This window comes from Protopterus annectens, chromosome 10.part0 (genome assembly GCF_019279795.1).
Source record: "Protopterus annectens isolate FY-2018-M chromosome 10.part0, PAN1.0, whole genome shotgun sequence".
NCBI classification, from domain to species: domain Eukaryota; kingdom Metazoa; phylum Chordata; order Ceratodontiformes; family Protopteridae; genus Protopterus; species Protopterus annectens.
In genome coordinates this window covers 1,555,892,609-1,555,916,372 of record NC_056744.1, presented here as the reverse complement: position 1 = coordinate 1,555,916,372, position 23,764 = coordinate 1,555,892,609, and the positions used below count along the sequence as shown (strand labels likewise).

The 23,764-nt window shown below is 41.9% G+C and overlaps 1 protein-coding gene across 1 annotated transcript in view; it reads right to left on the bottom strand.

Moving 5' to 3' along the window:
• The window catches only part of LOC122813724 (eosinophil peroxidase-like), a 341,523-nt gene that overhangs the window by 104,704 nt on the left and 213,055 nt on the right, over positions 1-23,764 (bottom strand). The window contains exon 8 of the mRNA XM_044086190.1: positions 7,864-8,122. Coding sequence (XP_043942125.1) covers positions 7,864-8,122 — 259 coding nt within the window. The remainder of the gene's footprint in view (positions 1-7,863; positions 8,123-23,764) is intronic.

Sequence of the window (23,764 nt, the reverse complement as noted above, 5' to 3'; positions counted from 1 at the left end):
GTGTTAAAAAACGTTCTAGCCATCCAAGTAAGTCAGACCTGTACTTATGTCCTTGATCCTGCCCTGATTCTTTCTTCTGCTAGAAACATTTTGGAGATGCATTCTCTATGAATCAATTCTCCTCATCTGGTTGTCTATAAAGATAACATGTCCATGGGAATGAATTATTCTGTCATGCCCATGGTAACTATTGAATAAAATTTAGATCAAACTCTCTTTTTTATTTATTCCTGAAATACTCAAAGAAAGTTAATGCTTATCACATTGCATGGCTATGCACAGTCAGTTAATATTTTATCTTGACTGAACAAATTCCATAAGAAAAGTCTCCCACATTTTTCTTATCTTTTTCTCCAAAAACAATGCGTTCTAAGGTTTCCAAACTGACTCTGTCAAAAAATGGCTATCCTAGTGGATTCAGTCATGTGATCAAAAGTATACTAAACTTTTGTCATTGGAGTCTAGAGCTTGTTCAATCAGAGCTGTAGCCACCTCTCATGTTTTCTGTAAAAATGCATTTTTAGATGATATCGGCGCTGCTGCTACATGGGCATCACTAAATACTTTTACAATTCATTAAATACCAGCTGTGAGCTCCACAGTCAGGTCAGTCTTCGGTGCTACCAGTGTTAGGGATATGTTTCCATGAGGAGCCATCAAAGAGAATAAGCTTTGGACTATGTCCTTAAGCTGATGAAGGCAGAACTCTTAATCCTAGATGCAAAAGTTGACTCCCTGTTGAAATGTTGACACTTGAAATGCCAAATGTCAACAAGTTGAAAAAAAAGACCGAAAACACAGGAGAAGAATGAATCTTGAAAATCGCTCTTCTCCTTTAAACTTTTTTTTGAAGGGGGAACAAGCCTACTTTGCACCCCCACCAACTCCAAGATCCCCATACTTCGAGGAAAATGGAATATTCTTTGAAATGGCATCTTGGACTTACTATATGTAAGTCCATTCCTTTGGCCATTCAGTCTCTGTATTTCATGACTCGCTCTAGCGAGTCCTGACATTTGAAATGGTTATCTCAAAAGTTGCTTTCTTATTCTAATGGCAGATCAGGATTAACAGTTCTCTTCTTCAACATGTCCACCCTACTTTCCCTGCCTCAGTCCTGAAGGGACCTGGAAGGTTATGTCTGCTGATGGTTCTGTTTTCTATTAATAAGTCTTAGCAGATGGACTGCCATTCAGTGGGCTCATAGAGATATGGAGAAAGATCCTAATTTGCATAACATTTTGGGTAAATGGTGGGACCTTAGTATCCTGGAAAAATTCTAGATGCTAGGCACTTGAAGTCCTCAAGCTTTTTTTTTGAGCATTGTTTGCTCCCATGCATCAAAAAGAAATGCACCAGTGCCATAAGCCACATGACCCAACTCTCAAAATTCCGCAAAGTAGTGAAATAAATAAAGAACAAACTTATTAAAGTTAAGTGCTTTCACCCCCAAAAAACAAGACTTTCCAAGAATTGTTTTTACAAGCTGTCACAGTTTAAATAACTCACTTACTATTTCATGACTAAGCCATTACATAGGTTGAAAGCACATTTGCCCACCAAGATAAAAAATAAAGTTCAATTGCTTAAAATATAAACAAAACACTTCTTAAGTTAATTGTAAAAGTAGCATTCTAATAGAAATTAGCCTGCATTAAACCACAGCTGTCAAATCAGTTCTCTGTACTCTAATTTTGGTTCCCATGGCCCTCCCCTGGGATAGGTGGGAATGCGCACAAGAAGATAGCGCAGCAGCGGTTATACAGGTTTAAACTATTTCTGGCTCCGCCAAGTCTACTCTTCAAATTTTCCCTTGGAAAGCTCTACTCAGTCTATTTAGCTGTATAAATTAGCACTTGTTTTCGGGACTTCCATTCTTAGCAAGCACTCTTATACTAAAGTAAGCACTCCTATACTAAAGTAAGCACTACAGCCATCCACTACCCCCGGGAATACCCACTTCCTTTAAAGGCACAGCACTCCTTTTAATATTCTAGCATGTCGAGTGGTGGACCACTAGCATCCTCTCTTGTTCAGCTGGTTAATCTGGGAATCTTAAGACAATGTTACAATTGTCTCATGTACACAGACAACCCTCTCCTCCTTCCTACTAACACAAATACTTGTGAGAGATGCAACTATATAGCCAGACTGGAGGCTGAACTCTCTCAACTCAGGACTGGCAAGACCAGACAGGAGGAGAAGGCACCCACACCCGAAGCAAAACCAGTCACACATAAAACCACCACTACTACAAACCAAACACATAAGAACACAAAGACATACTCGGTGGCCCTTATAAAAAACTTACCAAAACAACAGAGGCCTCCAAAGCAGACACCCAGAAATACACCCTCACAAAACATAACACCTACAACACATACCTCAAGCAACAGGTGTGTCACACAATCACAGCCCCTAAGGCAAAACACTATGCCAGAGACATTAGTAATAGGTGACTCTATAGTCAGACACACGGACGTCCCACTTACCAGGCTGAATAAGGAGAGGGTAACGGTGAGCTGCCTATCGGGAGCTAGGATCTGCCACATTACACACGCACTCAGGTCACTCCAAAGCAAGTACAAGTATGATGCAGTCATTGTCCATGCTGGTGTGAATGACCTGAGACGTACCTCCCTGGACTACATGAAAAGAGACATTGAGGAGCTCTCCGATTATGTAGCCCAGACTGGTATGACCCTGACCCTGAGCAGCATCCTGCCTTCACCAAGAATGATGCCTCAGTACAAAGACAAAATGATCAGTTTTAACAATTGGCTTAATCACTGGTGTCATTCTAGGGGGATAAAATGTCTGTCAGCCTGGGATGGCATGCTGGACAAGCTGCGTTGCTTCGCAAGGGACGACTTGCACCTGTCACCACTGGGCTTCCTGATACTGGCCAAGGCTCTTGCCACCCCCATAGTGCCTTTTTTAGGCAATGCTCAAAAGACAAATCAACCTCCGTAATAAACAAAAATGGAAAAAAATTAAGGGTAATGCTGCTCAATGCCAGAAGTCTAAATCTCAAGATGCAGGCACTCGAAGCACTTCTCAGTATGGAGAACATCGATGTCTGTGCAGTAACTGAAACCTGGTTCAAGGCTCCTGAGAGCACTCCAGCACTATCAGGCTATACCTCATATCATGCTTTTCGGCCTCAAGTTCCAGGCTGAACCACAAAGGGAGGGGGAGTGTCCATTTTCATAAAGGACACCTACACCTCTCGATTGGTGGCTACCCAAGAAGCATCAGAAACCATACAAGTTTTACTCACCATAGGCAAAACTGCCATATAACTGGTCGCATGTTATAGAACACCCTCCCAATCCCAGGAATCCCATCAAGCATTCCTGAAGACACTGGAGGATATGAATGTCACACCAAACACCATCATATTGGGTGACTTCAACTACCCCAACATAGACTGGGCCCACTATTCTAGCCCTAACACCCTAGCCCAAAGATTCCTGGAATTCATTAACTTGAATGTTATGGAGCAACTGGTCACTTCTCCTACGAGGGGAGATAATATACTTGACCTGGTTATCACAAACATGGGGCCCAAATGCTCCGCACTGGATGTAAAACCCTCACTAGTAAGATCTGACCATAAATTGATCACGTTGGATGTACATATCCCACCCCCACCCCCAGAACAAAAGACTACAGTGAAAAACTTTTCAAAAGCTGACTTTACGCTCCATAAGTCAGAAATGGTATCCTTTAAGCCTACTAGGTTAATGGAAACTACTTCCCAAAATACTGAATCCTACACAAAAGCCTTCTACGGACATCTCCAAGAATGCATGGATCAAGCAATCCCAACTAAAACCAAAACCCTCTCCACCAAGGGAAAACGCCCGGTTTGGTGGACCCCAGCTATAAACAAACTGTACAACAAAAGAAGGAAGCTACTGCAGGACAAAGCCAAATCCCACAAGGGAAAGGCTTCCCTGATCAGCACAAGTAGAAAACTATGTTCTCTCATAAAAACATCTAAAGCCAACTTTGAGAGAAAGATTGCCAAGGATACCAAGGACAATCACAAGGCCTTCTTCAATTATGTCAGAACCTTGGGAGGAAATTCTCAGATATGCTCTGAGCTGGTACACAATGACAAAAAATTCACTGACCCTACCGACATTGCCAATATTCTGGCAGATAGGTTCAGTGCAAATTTCTCCCCTCCCTCACCCCCGAAAGGTGAAATAATTATCCCTGCTGAATGTAACCTACCTGTCATCTCAGACGTACAGGTAAAATCAGCACTCAACAAAGCAAAAAACACAGCATCTATGGGACCCGATGGTATCCCCGGTTGCGTGTTACGTGAACTTCAAGATGAACTAAACCCGCACCTAAAAACGCTATTCAATCTTAGCCTCACTACAGGATATGTACCGGAACACTGGCGCACAGCAGCAGTGGTCCCACTCCACAAAGGGGGAAATTCCACTGACCCTGGTAACTACCGACCCATAAGTCTGACCAGCCTGGTCTGCAAGGCTATAGAACGAATCATCATGGAACTCATAAATGGAGACATTGGGGATCTGCAGACCCTTGATCCCACCCAGTTTGGTTTTGTAAAAGGCAGATCCTGCCTCTTAAACCTGGTTGACTTCTTCGAGTCAGTCACTAGTGCCATCGACGAGGGCAAGGCTGTCCACACTGCCTGCTTGGACTTGGCTAAAGCCTTTGACACAATACCACACTCTGGCATCATAGACAAGCTCAGCAGCCTAAATGTAAATCCATATGTCACAAGATGGGTAGCAAACTGGCTAAAAAACAGATCCCATAAGGTCAAAATTGCTGGAGCCATGTCAGACTCAAAACCAGTCACGAGTGGTGTCCCACAGGGCTCAGTCCTGGGACCGCTCTTATTCGGCATTTACTTCTCAGATGTGAAAGCAAATATGGGAGGATTATGGCTGACAAAGTTTGCAGATGACTGCAAACTGGGTGCCATAGTCGATTCACCTGCTGACACACACATCCTACAGAAAGGTCTCACTGAAATGGACAACTGGTGCCGGAATCATGGCCTCAAACTTAACGCCAAAAATTGTATAGTCATCCCCTTTGGGAAAAACAAAGTACCCACAAATTATCACATAGACAATAACCCACTGAGTACGGAAGAAGTAATCAGAGACCTGGGGACTCAAGTTGATAGTGACCTCTCCTTTGACAACCATGTTGCCAAAGTGGTCAGAAAGACTTTCTACCTTGCCCATCTCATCATGAAGGGATTCTCATCCAGATCAAAGGAGGTCATTGCACCTCTATATTCCTCCCTTATCAGGCCCATGATTGAATATAATGCTCCATTTTGGATGTACCTCATCCGGCACATACAACAACTGGAAAGACCCCAGAAGTACCTCACCAAGAGGATCATGGGACTCAAACATATGCCTTATCCAGCTAGATTAAAGAAACTCCAGCTCTATTCAGTAGCATACCGCCTGCTCAGAGGTGATTTGTGCCTAACATATAAGGCCATGTCCAACCAAGAACTGATGGACATGCTCCATCTCAAAAAATCCAAATCCACCAGAACCACGCGAGCTAAGGATTTCAACCTCTGCACAAATATAAATAAGACATGCTGGAGGGATAGATTCATAACACAGAGGTTACCCATACTCTGGAACAAAATCCCAGTTCATGTGAGGCAGAGCCCTTCATTGGCACTGTTCAAGAAAAATCTCGATGCATGGATGGGAGATCGTAAGTTTACCCCGGGAGTCAAGTCAGTGTCACTACTAGACAGAGGTATAGTATACTAAATAATGGGGTCCCACATGTGTCACTACTAGAGAGGCGCAGCTATATAATACGGGGTGGCGAAAGCCACATCACTATTGGCTAGGCTTGTAAATGCCCCAGGGCAGATAGTCTAGTACACTACTATGAAACTATGAAAAACCTGGCATACTGTTTACACTGCAGTGTGTCTAAAATTGTATTATTGTCATTTTTACTTTCTATATCATAATTATATTCAGAAATACCATTGGGTATAGTTCTCTCCATTTTACCCTCATAAAAATGACCACATCTTATTAGTCCCTTTCTATTACTTGTACTACCATTTGCTTTTGGTGCCTGTAATTCTCTCTCTCTCTCTCTCTCTCTCTCTCTCTCTCTCTCTCCATATCATCCCACCTCTGCGGCAGCTTGGACACCCCCCCCATGTGACTTTCCCTGTCTCCACCAGGGATTGGCAAAGGGAACACCCACATAACCACTCTCTCCTCCAGGATGGGCAAACCCATCCACCGCAGCTTCTCTGTTAGTTGCCTGAACTATTAATCAAACAAGGGCAGCTGGACTGTTATCAGGACTTTATCCATCTATGCTACCAGAACGGCTCTGACCTTCATCCTCTAGGTGATATAGATAGACCTACCAGTCCATATTTGTCATTGCAGGCTGGAGGTGGAAAATAAGTAGCCGTGACTTGCTTAGTCAGGAGTAAAGTGCTTCTCAGCCACCATCTCACTTGGCATTCCATTGCAGTAAGTATGTACCTTTTGTTTATCATCTTTTAACTCTCAAAGTGAAGTGATTTATAACTAACTCCATTGAAGATTCTGCTTTCTTTTTCAGTTCCATGCATGATTCCTTCACTTGCTTATAGAGGGATTGACTTTTTCCTTCATCTTACATTATCCTTCTCTGTCTACTCTAAACTGTATTGCTTGGTATGCTTACATTCCATTTGCATTCACTGCTCTGTGTATTGTTTTTTCTTTTACTGCAACAGTATGAAGGTGTACTGTATCACAGTTAGGACTGCACATAGGAATTGTTTTGCTATGATGGGGACTTTCATGTAAATGCTTTTGTTAGATGTTTTTGGCCAGCATGCTTGCTGACCATTAGTCCTCCACCAGTCACTGTCAGTCTGTGAATCTCCAAACTAGGAATGTACCACTACATTATGGGGTGAACCATCTGTTGGGGCCATCATCCAGGCAGTCTTGTGGATTTTGTGCGCCCCTGCTTCCATCTGGCCATCAGTTCACTCTGCTGGTGGAATGCATCCTCATCCCTTGACCCAGGTATGTATGGTCCCCCCCCCACCATACTAGGGCCCTATGGTGTCCTTCATACTTGTCTCTGGACTGGAAACTACATGATACACATTCCTTATTGACTTTACATTATCTAGGATGCAAGGATAAAGGGACACTTTCTAGACTTAATCCCACCACTGATGGAGATATCAATACCTGTATTACTGCAGGGGTATGCTTGCTCCTTTGCATGCAAAAACATGAGCTACCATCACCAGCTTGAGTAGCCATGTCTTCCTCATCACTGGCTTCCTGGTTTCCATACTCAAACCCTTGCAATGAAGTGCCAGTTGAACTAGCAGCTGAGAACCATCATACCTCAGGATTAGCAAGCCAGTCACTCATTTCCCATTCTCTTCCTTAGCATTTGCAGTGCCTGGATTGGTACTTTAACACATGTTATCTGCATCACAGGCAGGGCTTTATTCATTTGTACTGTGTAGCTGGGAAACCTTACTTTCACAGCAATAATAACATTAAGGTAACTGGTGATATTGCAAGTGGTCAACAGAAACATTTTTGCATTAACCTACAAACCAGTAACTTTCAAAACATGACAGCAGCAATATAAATGTAATATGAAAATGAATGTTTAAATGATGCAGTTTATCATTTTTGAAAGGGAAGGCCCTTATTTAGTATTGCCTTCCAAATAGATTTTGGAAAAATATGTGTTTAATGTGTCGGCTTCTTGAAAGTACTATATGCAAGTATCATTTCTACTTTATTTAAGCTGATTGTGTTTTTGCAAAAATATATGATACTTTACCTTCCAATATAATCCTCCAGGTAGCGAAGTGGGAAAAGTGTAGTAAAATGTTGGGATACTGGATATTCTCTTTATAGTCGTCATTTAACCGCTGCATGATTGGTTGAATTGTCACATGTCCAAAGCGAAAAGCAGCGGTAGCAAACACATTGCTTATTCTAGGATCAACTGACTCATTGTAAGAGGTATAGTTGGGGAGGTATTTCTGCATTGCTTCTGTGCCAATGACTCGAGGGACATAGTCTCTATAGGTTATGATCTGTAGAATAAAGAAAGGATATTGAAATTAGCTGATGCATTCCTGCCTTTGCACTGTAGTACATTAAACACTTACATCCTGCAAAGGTAAACTGTTGACAATTTCAGAATTGTGATAATCTTTTTTCTTTTTTTTCTTGCTTCTAGTTAACATCTCTGGAGTATCTCCCTGTGACTTCCTACTTAAAGCTACTGCATGTTCTGATTTTCGAAATAATCTTAATTTAAGCAGTTACTTTTTGTTAAAAAAAAAAAAAAAAACTTGAAGTAGGGGCCTAATGGAATAAATTTTTTATAAGTTCATCTCTAAATAATGCAAGAGGCCAGACTACTAGAATTGAACCTCATAATGTGCTATGAATCAGTATCATTACAAAAGTTAATCGTAACGTTGATGATAATACAGAACTGTTTTTGCATTTCATGAAGGGTATGTAGGAAGATTATGCTGCAGAATGGGAAATTTCAGTAAAAAATATTGACGTTGAGCTTCTGTAAAAATGTTAACCTTATACCATGTATGCCAACCGCTTGATTAACTCATTGTTCTCAATAATACCCTCTACATTGCTGGACTTGCCTAATTAGAAAACTGTTTTGCATTAATAAATTCAGGGGCTTGAAATCAATAACCAGTTACTGGATAACCTGAGGCAGTAGTAGGTCAGTAACCATAAGTTATGCTGGCATGGAGTGATTTGCATGCCTGAGCATGCTCAAGGCATGCAAGGATATCAGTACTTGAGAATTCTGATGTCACGAGTCACGAGACACTGAGTTGCTGATGTAATGGATCAGCAACCATAATTTTAGATGAATAGGAATTATTTAAATCATTTACTGTGACCAAGGTATATAGGATGTCAGTGAATGAGAATTCTGATGCCATTTACCTCAACTGTCTTTTGATGTTCTGAGAATTCTGATGCCAGTTTCCCCAACTGTCTTTTGATGTTCTGAGCATACTTCTGTATGATATTCCAGTTTCTTTATTTTGCATTTTCTGAGGTCTTTCTAGTAGACCTCTGAACCCATAAGCATACACATATTATGAAGGTGACTTCAAAATTCAGTCCGATGATTAGAATTGGGAATTTCTGGTCTTATATTACAGTAAAAGCCATTTTGACTACTCTGTTTTGTTGACAAGTCTAACAACAGGATTCAGAGGTCATTCTCAAGTCTTGGCAGTCATGGCCTGTCCTGCTACTGTCATACTTGTTGGTGTGGCCACTTCCATTGCATCCACTCAGGACCCTTTTGTATCACCCAACAGAAAAACCTCATCAGGACATTCCATCCCTTTTGTTAACCGTACAATTTCTCTACTTCTGTTACAGGCTAGAACACTTTCTTCCCTTCTAGAGCGGTACAGATAATCTCCACTCAATAACCAAACATAAACAAGACTTGTAAGTGGGTATGCCTCTCCTTCTGGCCCATCTCAATGATCTTAATCCTTAAGCCACTGTAGTTTCACCTGTTCGTATATATCTGGCGCAGATTTTAATTCTGGACTCTTGTCATTTTTCTATCAAAGTCTATCTTGCAGACTTATCAAATCAGATTTAAACCAGGGTGTTGAGTATTAATTTTTGGCTTCTTTAAATGTATATAAATCATTTTTTTAAATGTACATTTGTCTTGATATCATCATTAATTGACACAGCTCTGCCTTGGAATATATACTTTGTACTGGATTAACTTTCTTTATTCAATTTGAGCCTGCAGCTTTCAATAAGTTAAGCTTTCTCTCTCTTTGAAGACTTTTTGGTGGAAATTAGTTTAGCCTGGAGAATTTCTGTGCTGCAGCCCTGTCAGTTGATCCTGCATATTCAATTTTCACCATAAAGATAGGGCTTCCCTCAGGATTAATCTCCTTTGTTATGTCTAAAAATTGCTATATAATCCAATATCATCCAATGCAGATATTTCCATTTTCTTTCTTCAATACTGTAATGTAAAGTAAGCTGTCTTTATTACACAAATGTGCATTACCAGCTGAATAAGACAAAGTCTATCAGAAAGGTTCCACAGATCTTTTATCTCTTTCTTCAATAAAATGAAAAAGCCTAAAGTCACCATAGCGACATAGCTAACAGAGTACATTTAGATTTATTATCACTAGTGCAATTAGCTTCTCCCATCAAATCCAACAGCTCTTTCTACAACAGCAATCAATACTTCTCAGGACTTTTTTTCTTAAATGAAGTTCTGTGTTTTATTTGTGCAGCATCTACCTGGTCTTTTCTTAATGTTTTTACAAGTCACTAAAAGATGCATGTGATTTTGATCCAGGTCTTCCTTTTGAGTCATGCTTATAAGGAGTATTTTAACTGAAACTATACAAAAGCATTAGCTTAGGACTCTGTCCTGCTGTTAATGAAAATAGAACACTACAGACCAGATGCAGAAATTATATGCTTAGTATAACAATAGTCTTGGATAAACAGGGCCATCACCCACCCTCCTTTCCCATCCTCTGTTGTAGTGGACCTAGAGGCAAAATGCAAAGCTTTATTCTCTTTCAAAGAACTTGCAAGAAATCTGGAGAGGAATGGCACTGTGGTGCTTTCTGGGATAAGAGAATAGCTCAAAGTAAACTTGGAAAGTTGTATATGCTGAGCTGTCCTGAAGCCTCTTCATAGGTTCATAGCTGCATAGGTGTTTACTAGGCTAATGACCAAAAGGGCCTTTTTAAGCCAAGCCATGAATCCCAAATCTCTGAGAAGTTCTAAAACACTTGATAAGTGTAAGCAGGGGCTTAGAAGATGAAACATTTACAAGCAGGGGCCCAGGAGATGAAACATTTGCAGGTTGTCTGTGTCCATTAGAGACATAGGTGCCAAACCAGGGATAAATTTCCTGTTCCCCATCCAATTGTCCAAGTTGCACTTGAATTGGGTTAGGTAGGAACTCTACTTCACATGGATGGGGAGCTTGTTCCAGAGACGAAGTAGTCTCTGGGATATATGCCTTTCTCTCCAGCAGGTCCTATTTATATCACAGGCAAGGATTAAGTCTTTAGAATGGTAATTCTGATGATTAAGCTGTACCACAACTGAGGATGGACCTGCTCATTCTGATCTATCATTGTGGTTAGTACATAGCATTTGCTTCTTTATAGTAAACCAACAGGTGACCTTTTAAACAATAGGAAAAGAAAAGTCAAATTTATAGTCACTTAACTGTTTACCACTTCATAGACAAGTTGGCAGAAACCTAAAAGATCAGAAAAGCCATTTTTAAATTTATTCATTAAGCAAACATTGTGTGCGTTGCAGTGGATTTGGCCTTTCCATTAAGTAAGAAGAAAAACTATGTTTGTTGATAGACTAACTATGTTTGCTGATATGAACAAACAATATATGTATAAACATCTTCACAGTGCCGATGTGTTTTAGCAATGCTAATGTTAGGCAGAGCCATATTTTAATTAATCACAAAAGCCAACCAAAGAACTGCAAGTTATGAAATTTTGTGAAACCACAGTGGCAACCACATCAGCAAAAGGGAGAGGGAGAGGGAGAGGTGAGAGGCCATGGATACCCCAAAAAAGAGTCAAACATAACAAGAAAAACAAATAATAATATTTTACCCCCCCCCCCATTTCTGCCAGCCAAACCTGTAGTAGTATGTGGTCAGCATTTCCTCTATATCTCTCAGGACAATATTACAGACCGTTGAGATCTTTTGTGATATGCAGTAGAATTTCTGTGCATTTCTACTTCTGTATTAAATCATCAAATCACTTTAAATGATGCTCATATAGTATTGAGGAAAGCTTCTCAACTATTACAAAAGCATGCTGTTCACTGGGTCCCCACATCTCTGAAAAGAAAGAATACTTTATTTAAAATCTTTCTTGTGCCAGTGATGGGCAATGGACAAAGGCCTGTTTTTTAGACTCTTCTGTCTTCAACTACTGTGCAGTCTTCTAAGAGGTCAGAATAGTCTCTCTTTTCTGACAGCATTTCTAAAATATGGACCTCCCTACCAACAAGTATATCTTCCATCTCCTCACTAACCCAGTTTACGAAAGCATTAAGGACTCACCTCCATGCTACCTGGTTATGCTCCTGCACATGCCCTGGCTAGTTCTATTAGTCCTTTATTACACTCTTTAACCAACTATTTGAGCATTTATCACTAATTAATGTATCTATTATAGTCACCTATGACTTTTACCTTGCAAATTGTATACTGATTGACAAGGTACTTGCTGTCTCATTTGCTTGCATATCTCTGTGTAAATTGCCTTTTGTCTTATTTTTCTAATATTTTGCTATCGAGGTTTGATTTACAACCAACTTGTATAATATGATGCACCACTGAATTTCAATTGTATCTCAGATGTCATGTTATTTGTGGAGCTTTTCTTCCCGGGCCTCCACTGAAAAAGGACCTGTGTCCAGTGTACTTTCATGGTCATCAATTGTAAAATAAATAAATAAACTAGTGATACCAATATTTTTGCTTCATTTTCTTGAACAACTGATCAGTGTGACCTCACTGGATATGGGAAAATCACATTCTTAATAATATAGTTCAGAAGACATAGCTGAGTTTTCAGTGGAGACACTTACCCTGGGGCTCATCAAATAGTGCTATTCTTGCATGGAGCAGATCGTGCCAGTGCAGCACAGCAGCTCGCCTTGCATATTCATGAAGGCACACTGCTGTATAACCTGTGCGTGCACGATCCGGGAATGACTGCAGGGGGTGTGTCTGAGCATTGCTCGCACAGTACACATGCCCCCTGCACTCTAGAGTACGGCAATTCTATAGCAACCAACAGTGTCCACGGACACTGTTATCACAACATAACAGTGTCCATGGACAAAATATATTAGAACACACACAGAAGCACAGCCCCACACAATAGTCCAGCACAGATAATGCCCAAAATGGTATGCCACTGTACATGCTGGCATACCAAATAAGTAAGCATGTTCCTGAGAGGAACATGTAAAATAATACCCCCTGTATGATGTAGTTGTCCAGATGTCCTGCCCTAAGAGGCAGAAAGTAATGTGCATACCCCTAAAGTGAATAAAAATAAAACACCTGTTTATTTTTTTTTCTGTCCCGAACAAAGTTTAAGCATAATGTAACAAACAACGCACAAAAAATGCCAGGTACCTCCGTAGATAAAAAACACAAGTCCACAAACGTAAAAAAGGCTGCTGAGGCAATACTCCAGGATTTCAAAAACAATATAACTTCAGACAATGGTAGCTAGCAATGTTGTCTTTAATATAACACAAGCGCTTTCACACAAAGCTTCTTCAGGTGTATATACAAAGTGATAAAACACACCTTTTTAAACACATGAACTACATCACATGACTTGTATCAATCACATTTAAAGGTGTAAACTTGCATTAAAATATATTGTATATCAAAATGTAAACACATACAATACTGAAAAACTATACTTTAAAAACATGCATTAAAAACATGAAAGTATTGTGAAAACTTTAATCTATATGTAAAAAAGGACTACCTATGTAAAGCTCTTTTGCCCAGAACTGGTTTCATGGGCATGGATTCATTAAGCCCATGACCATGGTTTGCATAACTATCCATTTCGCCTCCATCTCCTCTGTTCTAGCCCTTATATCTCCACTCCTTCAATTCTCATAAGTTCTACATACTACCATGAACTGAAATTTATGTTGCTCGCCCATGCTTAAAAACATGCTTCGCTAGGGCATTGACACAAGACCCTTTCCTAATGTGGTAAATATGCTCTCTAATTCTTTCTTTTAAAGACCTATCTGTCTTACCTATATAGAATTTATTGCATAATAAACAACTGGCCAAATAAACTACATGTGTAGTTTCACATGTGGCACTAACCCTAATGTCAAAGATTTTGCCAGTGTCTGGATGTTTAAAAAATACTTCTTTACTAATGTATGCACACTGTGCACATTTACCACAAGGTTTAGTTCCAACAACAGCCTTCTCATGGACTATGTTTCTAACATTACATAACCTACTCCTCAAATTCTTTTTATTCCTATATGTGAATTGGGGTTTCATTCCTATCAATCCACAAATCTGTGGATCTGTTGCTAGAATTTTCCAATGTTCATTAATAATGTCTGTGTACCTCTTGACATCTCTTGAGACAAGAGCAAGGCCATATTTTTCGGGAGCCGCCAGGGTAGAAAATAGGAAAGATAATAAGCTTAAAGTTTGTGTGCCTTATTCAAGAGATGTGCACAGTGTGCATACATTAGTAAAGAAGTATTTTTTAATTTTTAATTTTTTAATGCAACTATCTGCCATGCATGAATGTCAGAATTACAAGGTCAGATTGTACAACCAAGAGAGTATTAGACAGAAAACAGTAAAAAAAAACACATCAGTTCTCAATATCTCATTCTGATGAAACATAAACTTGTATTTTTTGCACAAACAGGCGCTGTTTGAATCCCGGGAGTAGTAGTAAGCTGTATGCATAATTTTACCCAGGAATATATGAATATGTGTAGAAACAGTCAGGTAGTGTTAACATAAATTTCCTCCACAGCTCTGCCAGATAAGAAAAGGTATATCTTAGCTGTAAGAAGGCTGTACTTATACACTGTGTACAACACCCACTGTCCAACCCCAAGGCTGTAAATGACAGCAAGATAAGTACATACACTCCTCCAAGAAATATCCCTAAAGTGTCATGCTGTCAGAGCTAGTGGTCACTGCCACCAACACCCAAGATGACCGATAGAAATCAAGGCAGAGTATGGCAGTAGCACACACACACACGCACATATATATATACACACACACACACACACACACACACACACACACACACACACACACACACACACACACACACACACACAGTATGAGTGCACATATGTAACCCTGCCTATGTGAATATGGGTAGAAACAGTCAGGTAGTGTTAACAGAATCTTCCTCCACGGGTCTGCCTGGTAAAAAAAGGTATAAACTAGCTGTAAGAAGGGTGTAATTATACATTGTGTACAAACATACCACTGCCCAATCCAAGGCCATAGATAAGTAAAGTGAGGTAATACTTCGAGAGTAATAATTAGAGCAATGATCATTAAAGTTGTGAGCAATTGAAGCCTATACAGTTGTTAATTGACATCTCTCTCTCTCTCCCCCAACCTATCTGCACCAATAATCTAAACACATAAATCAATGGGTATGTTTTTCACCAAACCTGCTGTTGGGACATGTATCCTATTGTTCTACAAATATTTAAATGTTTGACTATTACTGTTCCCTGTTCAAATACTATCATTGGTGGCCTGTTGCTATCAATGTAACCTGCATGCCGTTATAATTCCCTCTGTGATTCCATATATTCATGTGTTCTGTTTGCTTTGCAACTGTTCCAAATCTGTTATTTTGGGTTAATGGGAATACCTATGCATGCTGTTATAACTAATCCTGGAATGTGTTTTTCATGACTAACCAACATATGTTATAAAACTGCAACACCAGAGCACGTCTGGGAAGGCCAATCCCAGTGGATCCGCCTGTACCACCTCAACTAGCTATGGCACTGGGCCCCAGCACATCTGGGACCCAACCAGGGACCTCCTTGCCTGCTGGTCCTGCACCACCTTTGGGTGGAGCCACCTCAGGGGATGGAGCACGTCCCCCCCAGGAGCTGGCACGGACAGGACACAATCACGCAAAGTCAGGTCCAGGGGTTGGTGCATAGCGAGCTTCAAAAGGGGTTCGAAGATCTGCTACTCCAGCTTAAGGGTTGCATGGCGAATCTTGAGGGTCAGCCTGCCCCTCCTGCTCAGCCCCCAGCAGATCCACCTTTAAGGCCATGAAGGTGCAGTGTTGACTGCAGGACACAATCACGCAAAGTCAGGTCCAGGGGTTGGTGCATAGCGAGCTTCAAAAGGGGTTCGAAGATCTGCTACTCCAGCTTAAGGGTTGCATGGCGAATCTTGAGGGTCAGCCTGCCCCTCCTGCTCAGCCCCCAGCAGATCCACCTTTAAGGCCATGAAGGTGCAGTGTTGACTGCCCATGGGTGGGGACCTCAGTCCCATTGTATCTATTTGGGGGCTCGTGGACGTCCGATTCCCAACCACCCTCCTCGTCCAAGGTGTTTACCCCTCACATGTCATATACTACCTTGTCTGCTGTCTTGTCTGACTTGTCTGTCTTCCTACCAACCTACCTTCCCAAATATACCTACTGTGGTGATAGAGAAATATTAAAAAGTATATACATCAGATATATGGAGCTATACATATAAAAAATATGTATAGAATATATATATATATATATATATATATTGTTATATAAACATATGTATAGATATCAAAAAAGGAATATATATATATATATATATATATATATATATATATATATATATATATATATATATATATATAGAGCTATGCCCATAACACGTAGTGGAGTCATACACAGCAACATACCTCTACACCTCTTAGTGCAATAATTCTGGAGAAAGGCTGTCAAAATGGGGGGAAAATGGTCCAAGAACAGCGACATAATGTACGTACTGCAGTTATAAATGTAGAAAGTTCCTACAGTAACAGGGTTCCTATCATCATACATATCCAGAAGGGTGTGAGTTCTGAAACTGAAATTTATGTCATCATTTACAGACAGAAATCCTCACATCATCACAGTGATTTACCATAGAAATGAAAATAACGATTCTGTGGAACAGAACATACATATGAGCAATAATCCTGGAAAGTGTGAAAAAATTTGGCCAGTCGAAAGATATGCTCAGAACCGCTTAGTGCAACAAATCTGTACCAAGCCTGATCAGGGGTGGGGGATGTAAAGCCATGAAACTGGGAACATATCCCAAATACTGGAATAGATAAGGGGACACAGTTGATGCAGTAATACCCTTCTGTCTGTTGTACTATATATTGACTGGAATAGCCCAAGTCTAAAACCAAATTACTCCCCTCAACCCATTGACATACATCTTTCACATCATCCCACTCCTATGTCAGACATACACAACACATATGGGGGCCAGGCAACAGTACATCTGATAAATATCTGGACATAACATCACAATAGGGAAACTACACTGAGTTGCTAGGCATGTCTCCAAGTACTGTCAAAACTACAGGCAGACTGACACAACACAAACCCTATTTTTCTATGGGGGGAGTACACATGTAACTGCAAATATATCAGGCACTACAGGGATGTAACAGCACTGACCAACAGACACCGGCATAAAGCGCATACCCAGAACCAATCTTACCACATTCAAAGTGACATACTGGTAAGCCACAGGAACAGTAGAGTATATGGACTGTGTGAACAAAATCATCAGCATGTTTGCCACTCACACACTGCCCCTACATATACTGGTCCAATTCAGTGTAGTATGATGCCTGACTGTGGTATGGGACATGTCTCAGTCTGCTCTTACAAACATATATAGCTGGTAGAGCACCAGAAGCTGGAGCAGCATGCAAAGTCAGATAGAAAAGGACCCTCAACACTTACATCTACCCCCCCCCCCCCAGGCCAAATAACACATTCACAGTATACTGCTACACAGTCCTGACAGTCTGTCAACAATTGCCAGAAATACACAGTTCTATCAACTGTATAGAGTCCCACAGAGGATACAAGCTTCGTCCTTATATATAAGGCCCCCTACACGTAACATGTCTAGCAGTCTGATACATCACTGGGATGATGTCTGGAATGAAGTCACTATATAATGAGCAAAGCCTGACATATTTGGGGGCAGAGGCCCGAACACAGGGGCATTAATGACATAATGCTGTCATAAACTGAGAAAGTTGCTGGTGTAATAGGATTGTTGTAACATATCTGTTCTGTGGGATATAAAGTCAGAAACACACATGGATGTTACCGTTTACTGACTACAATCCTCAAAGTATGCTACTTAATTTCCAAGGCCAACAAATGCGTGAGTAACATACTAAATATAAATGTCCAGACTCTGGCTAGTCTGTGGATAGTCCTACATTTGGACTTTATGTCAACCACATAACAATATCAAATTAAAATTCATGCAGAGCAGCCATATCCACACAAACCCTGTCAAACTAGCATTAGTTCAACTGTATAACAGCAATACTTACATTCTGTCCCTATGTCTGGAACATTCTCCCCCAGTTTGTTGGGCTGTCTCCACAGTGTTTGTTGTAAGAGGTATTCCCAACTGCACTCTGTGAGGCTGTTTGTCACACACCTCCATGGAGTACTCCTCCTAGGCAAGGAAAAGGGCAATGCCCGCATGAAGTACTCAGTTATAGGAGTGTGTTTCTATGCTATTGGGTATGGGAATGATACCACAGTTGTTCCATATGCAATTAGCAAGTGGGGCACTCCAATTAGTGCTCAGGCCATCAGCTGCTCATGAGCATTGACTACTAAAGGCAAAATGATGCCTATACAAAACAGATGTATATCCTACATCTGTCTCAGAGAGAGAGAGAGAGAGAGAGAGAGAGAGAGAGAGAGACACACACACACACACACACACACACACACACACACACACACACACACACACACACACACACACACACACACACACACTGAGACTGATGGAGTATACCAACTGAACTGAAAACAAATAAACACAGCTATGTCAAACAATCAAGCCTGTAATGGAATGTAGTAGGGGGCATGTAAACGTGGAAGATAGGAAGTTCAACAATATTATGTCTCCACAACACATGCTGCACTGATATATTGCTGAGCAGAACCTATGGCCATAGAAACTGTGTCTATCTGCAGTGACATAGAACACAGCTCAAGGCCCTGAGTCACCCCAGGAAAGGATGGCTCACATATGACCACTACTGGAGTGTGTGTTGCACAGTACTGACTGTGACACTGCTAGGCCACACCCACTGCAAATCATACCATCAGTAACTCTGCTATGTCCAGCTCTGAATTATGCCTCTTTTTTCAATGCCAATGTCTCCAACCCATATAACATAGCTGGTCTCACTACCCTCTTGTAGACCTTCCCTATCACTCTTAATGGTACTTGTCTGTCAGAGATCACACATGACACTCTTCCCCACCACCCACATACTGCCTGTACTCATGTCGTCACCTTTCCCCCACACTCGCCATTAGTCTGAACTGTTGTTCCCAAGTATTTCCTCCTTTCCACCTGTGCAAACTGTACTCCCTGCATCCTCACCATTCGTCCATTGTCCCTCCCATTCACACACATATATTCTGTGTTAGTCCTGCTGACCATCATTCCTCCCCTCTCTACACCACACCTCCACCTCTCCAGGGTCTCCTCAACCTGTTCCCTACTCTCACTACAGACCACAATGTCATCTGCAAACAGCACAATCTAGGGGGACTCCTGTCTAATCATGTCTGTCAACCTGTCCATCTCCACTGCAAATAAGAAAGAGCTCATAGCTGATCCCTGATGTACTCCCACCTCCACCTTAAAAACACCTGTCACTCCCAATGCAGAACTCACCGCTGTCACACTACCCTTTTACATATCCTGTAGCATTCTTAAGGATTCCTCCGTCACTCCTGACCACCTCATACAATACCACAGTGCCTCTCTAGGCATCCTGTCATATGCTGTCTGTAAGTCCACAAAGACACAATGCAGCTATGTTCAACCTTCTCTGTATGTCCCCATCACACTCTCAGAGCAAACATCACATCTGTATTGCTCTTTCCTGGCATGAAACCATGCTGCTGATCAGTAATCCTCACCTCCCTTCTTAACCTAGCTTCCACCACCCTTTACCCTTCATGCTATGACTGATCAGTGTTATCCCTCTGTAGTTACAGCTCTGTATAGCACCCTTATTCTCATAATCATTACTCAAACACATTTCATCCACTCCTCACACATCATCTCACATTCCTAGATTACAGTAAACAATCCTGTTAAAAAGACCACTGCCATTTGTTCTAAACACATCCATGCTTCCACAGGTATGGCATATGGACCAATAGCCTTTCCATTCTTAAACCTCTTCATAGCTATCCTTACTTCCCACTTGATAATCTCTTGCACATCCTGATTCACCATACCCACATCATCCAACCTTCTCACGCTGTCATTCTCTTCACACAACAGCCCCTCAGATTACTGTTTGCAGCTTCTCGACACACTCTCCTCGCTTGTGAGTACATTTCCACTATTATCCTTTCTCAGCCTTATCTGCTGCACATCCTTCCTAGCTTCATGCCTCTGTTAAGTCAATTGGTACAGGTCCTATTCTCCATCCTTGGTGTCCAACCTTACATACAACCTTTCAGGTGCCCCATCCTCAGCCTTTGCCACCACTCTGTTTGCCAGGCACCCCATCTCCCTATACACTTGTCTACGTTCTGCACCTGTCTGACAATCCCACTTCTCCTTGGCCAACCTCTTTCTCTCTATATTCCCCTGTACTTCCTCATGCCACCACCAGGTCTCCTTGTCCTCCTTCCACTGTGCAGATGTCACACCAAGCCCCGTTCTACTCATCTCTCTTACTGGCTCAGATGTAGTTACCCAGATATTTACTAACTCTTCACTGCCACCCACTGCCTGTCTTTACTCTTCCCTGAACTCAACCTCACACTCACCCTTTCTCAGTATCCATCATTTGATCCATGGTGCTGCCCTCACACTCCTCCCCCTCTATGTGATCACCAACATCATCCCACAGACCAACCTTCCATGCTGCCTAACTACACTTTCCCCTGTCACCACTTTACAGTTACCAATCCCCTTCAAACAGGGCCACCTGCATAGGAGATAATCCACCTGTGTGCATCCTCCTCTAGTCTTGTATGTCACCCTATGCCCCTCAGTGTTGTAATACAATGTATTCACCACACCCATGTCCAACCTCTGTTGCAAACTCCACCACTATCTCACCTTCTGCATTCCTTTGCTTAACACCATATCTACACATTACTTCTACATCCCCTCTGTTGCCTTCACCAACATACCCATTGAAATCTGCTCCAATCACCACTCACTTACCCTTAGGTACGCACTTCACCACTTTATACCACACCAAAGTACGTCTGTCTCACCCATCAGACACACAATTAGTGGAGAATGTGCATTAACAACTATCAACATTACACCATCAATTCCCAGCCTCATGAACATCACTCTACCCAACACTCTTATCACCTCCACAAACACTCATAATGTTCCTTCAGCTTAACCCCTACACCATTTCCCCTCCCATACACACCAAGATAGAACTATTTGGACCCAACTCCTATACACATAGATGTACACCTCTTCCATCTGGTCTCTGACACAAACAATATATCCACATTTCCTCTGTCCAGCATATCAGCTAGCTCTGTCCCCATACCAGTCATACTCACAACATTAACAGTTCTTACCCTCACTACCACACACCTAGCCTATCACCTCTCTGCCTGCCATATGAGCATCAGACATCCTCCAGGGTATGTCTGTGAATGCAACGGCTACTGCACTATCAAATGAATATGTGTGTTACAGCAATATGAAGAAAGTGTCACTAAGTGTGGCCCATAGCCCACCAAGTATGTGCATTCTCCTACAGATGTCCTGCCCTAACAGGTTGACATGACTGAATGAGCAGCAAGACTGTCATAACAGTGTGCCATACTGACAGAGAACAGAAATGTATAGCATGTATTACCTGTGCATATGTATGTATGGGTTGGTGTACCTGGCTGCCTCATAGCAACTGACATGGGATACAAGATGTCAAGTGAATAAGCTGTGCATGTTGTATTTGTGTGTAACCTTAGTTTCTGTGCATCCAACAGAGTTATACCTCTTCAGCTACACGTTGTGTCATTACCCTGACACAGACATGGGTAGTATAATAAGCATGAGTATCACGCTGAAATTGTAGAGGTGGCCAACTGTGTTCTGACCCTGTGTCCATGCCCACCCACATAGCTGTATGGCCTCAACAATACCTTACTTGTAAAACCTGTCTCTGCCAAAGTAGAGAACACCCCTTTACTGGACAGCAGAAATGGACAAAGCACATAATGTGATGCTATACTGGTTATACAGGGCAAATTTGGAGCAGGCACCAACTGGGCGGCATGTCAACCTTTGTCTGAATGAGCATAATAGGTCACAGGTGGATTACTGTAAGGGTAACTATGAGTACAAATTGGACACTTCCACTAAGGACAATCACAAGGCCATCTTCACGTATGTCTGCAGATGTCCTTCATGGATGCATCTGCAGTCATAACAAATGGGTTGTCCTGTCGTCAGGCAGCCCTTCGGTCGGCCGGATTCCAAAGTCTGGGTCCGGCTTCGGCTGATGTCGCACTCCACCCGACGTCATCTCTGCTGGTCTTCGGGTATAAAGGCATCAGCCGCCATTTTCCTCAGTCTTTCTTGCGTGGGCGCCAAGCAGAAGCTGTTCGCAAGTGCCGGTCGGTCAGATCCAGAGATTACTACTACCGAATACTACTCAAGACTTCTAAAGCTAAGTACCCGTTGGGGACCCTTTCTTGCCTCAGCCGATGTCAGAAAAAGTCAATAACTGTTTAACTTGTGGGAAACAAATACCTCATAAAGATTTCCACTCTTACTGTTTGCCTTGCTTAGGCCCAGACCACGTCGTTGCTGCCTGTTCGCCTGTGCTTCCTTCAACCGATAACGCTTAGGCGGGTCGGAGTTTGCTGAACAGTTTTTCGCTCAGATTTTGCATACATTATGCCGTGGATCCCCGACTACCCAAAATGTTAAAAAACGCGAAAGGAAAGACCGACATCGCCGGTCCGCGGTTTCGACCGAAACCACGGTTAAGCAAGTTGCGAGTGTCTCTGTTTCGGCCGCAATCTAGAAAACTGGTCAATCTTCAGCCTAATCCATGACTACTACTGAGGCTCCTGCTACCTTATCTGAATCAGCCTCAGAAATTTTGCCTACAACTGTGGTTCCTACTGATCTATCAGACACCATCCCCTTGGATATCTCTACCCCAGCACGTGGTGCTGCTAGGCCTCCTGCAGCCATGTCTATTAAGGCCTTTGCCAGGGCTAAAGCAGCCAAATCAGCTAAATCAGTACCTGTTAAACCACCCTCACTCAGGCCCACTTCTAGTTCACAAATGCTTACTCTGGCAGAAGATTTAATATCCTTAATTAGGGATCCCAATCTCACCCAGACAGGGCCTCTCAGCCCCCAGAAAAGAGACCTAGAGCAGATCGCCCCGAGCCTGTGTCCTCTGATGATTCTGTGGATGACTCAGACATTACAGACCAGCCAGAGGCTCCTTTTTCCAATTATGAAGATTCAAATGCTGAAGAATCCATTCCAGCTGCCTCTCCACCAGAGGAATTCTCCTTTGGGGAAAACTTACATGCCATGAGAGAACAATTCCAATGGCAGGGACAAGATTTCTCAGATTCAAGAAAAAGGCTTAGGACTTTTCTGCGCTTACCACAACATAGGCCCTTAGCTATACCTCCTGTCCTATCTGTTGTGGACGATGCATTTAATGATGTCTGCACTGCACCTGATTCTTTACCTCCAGCCCCTGCCAAACCAGATAGATTTTACAGGGTGCCAGACACTCATCACCACCTATACAAGGCCCCACTTGCAGACCCGGAAACTATATCCCAGGGGCCTAAGGCAGTAGCCTCGAC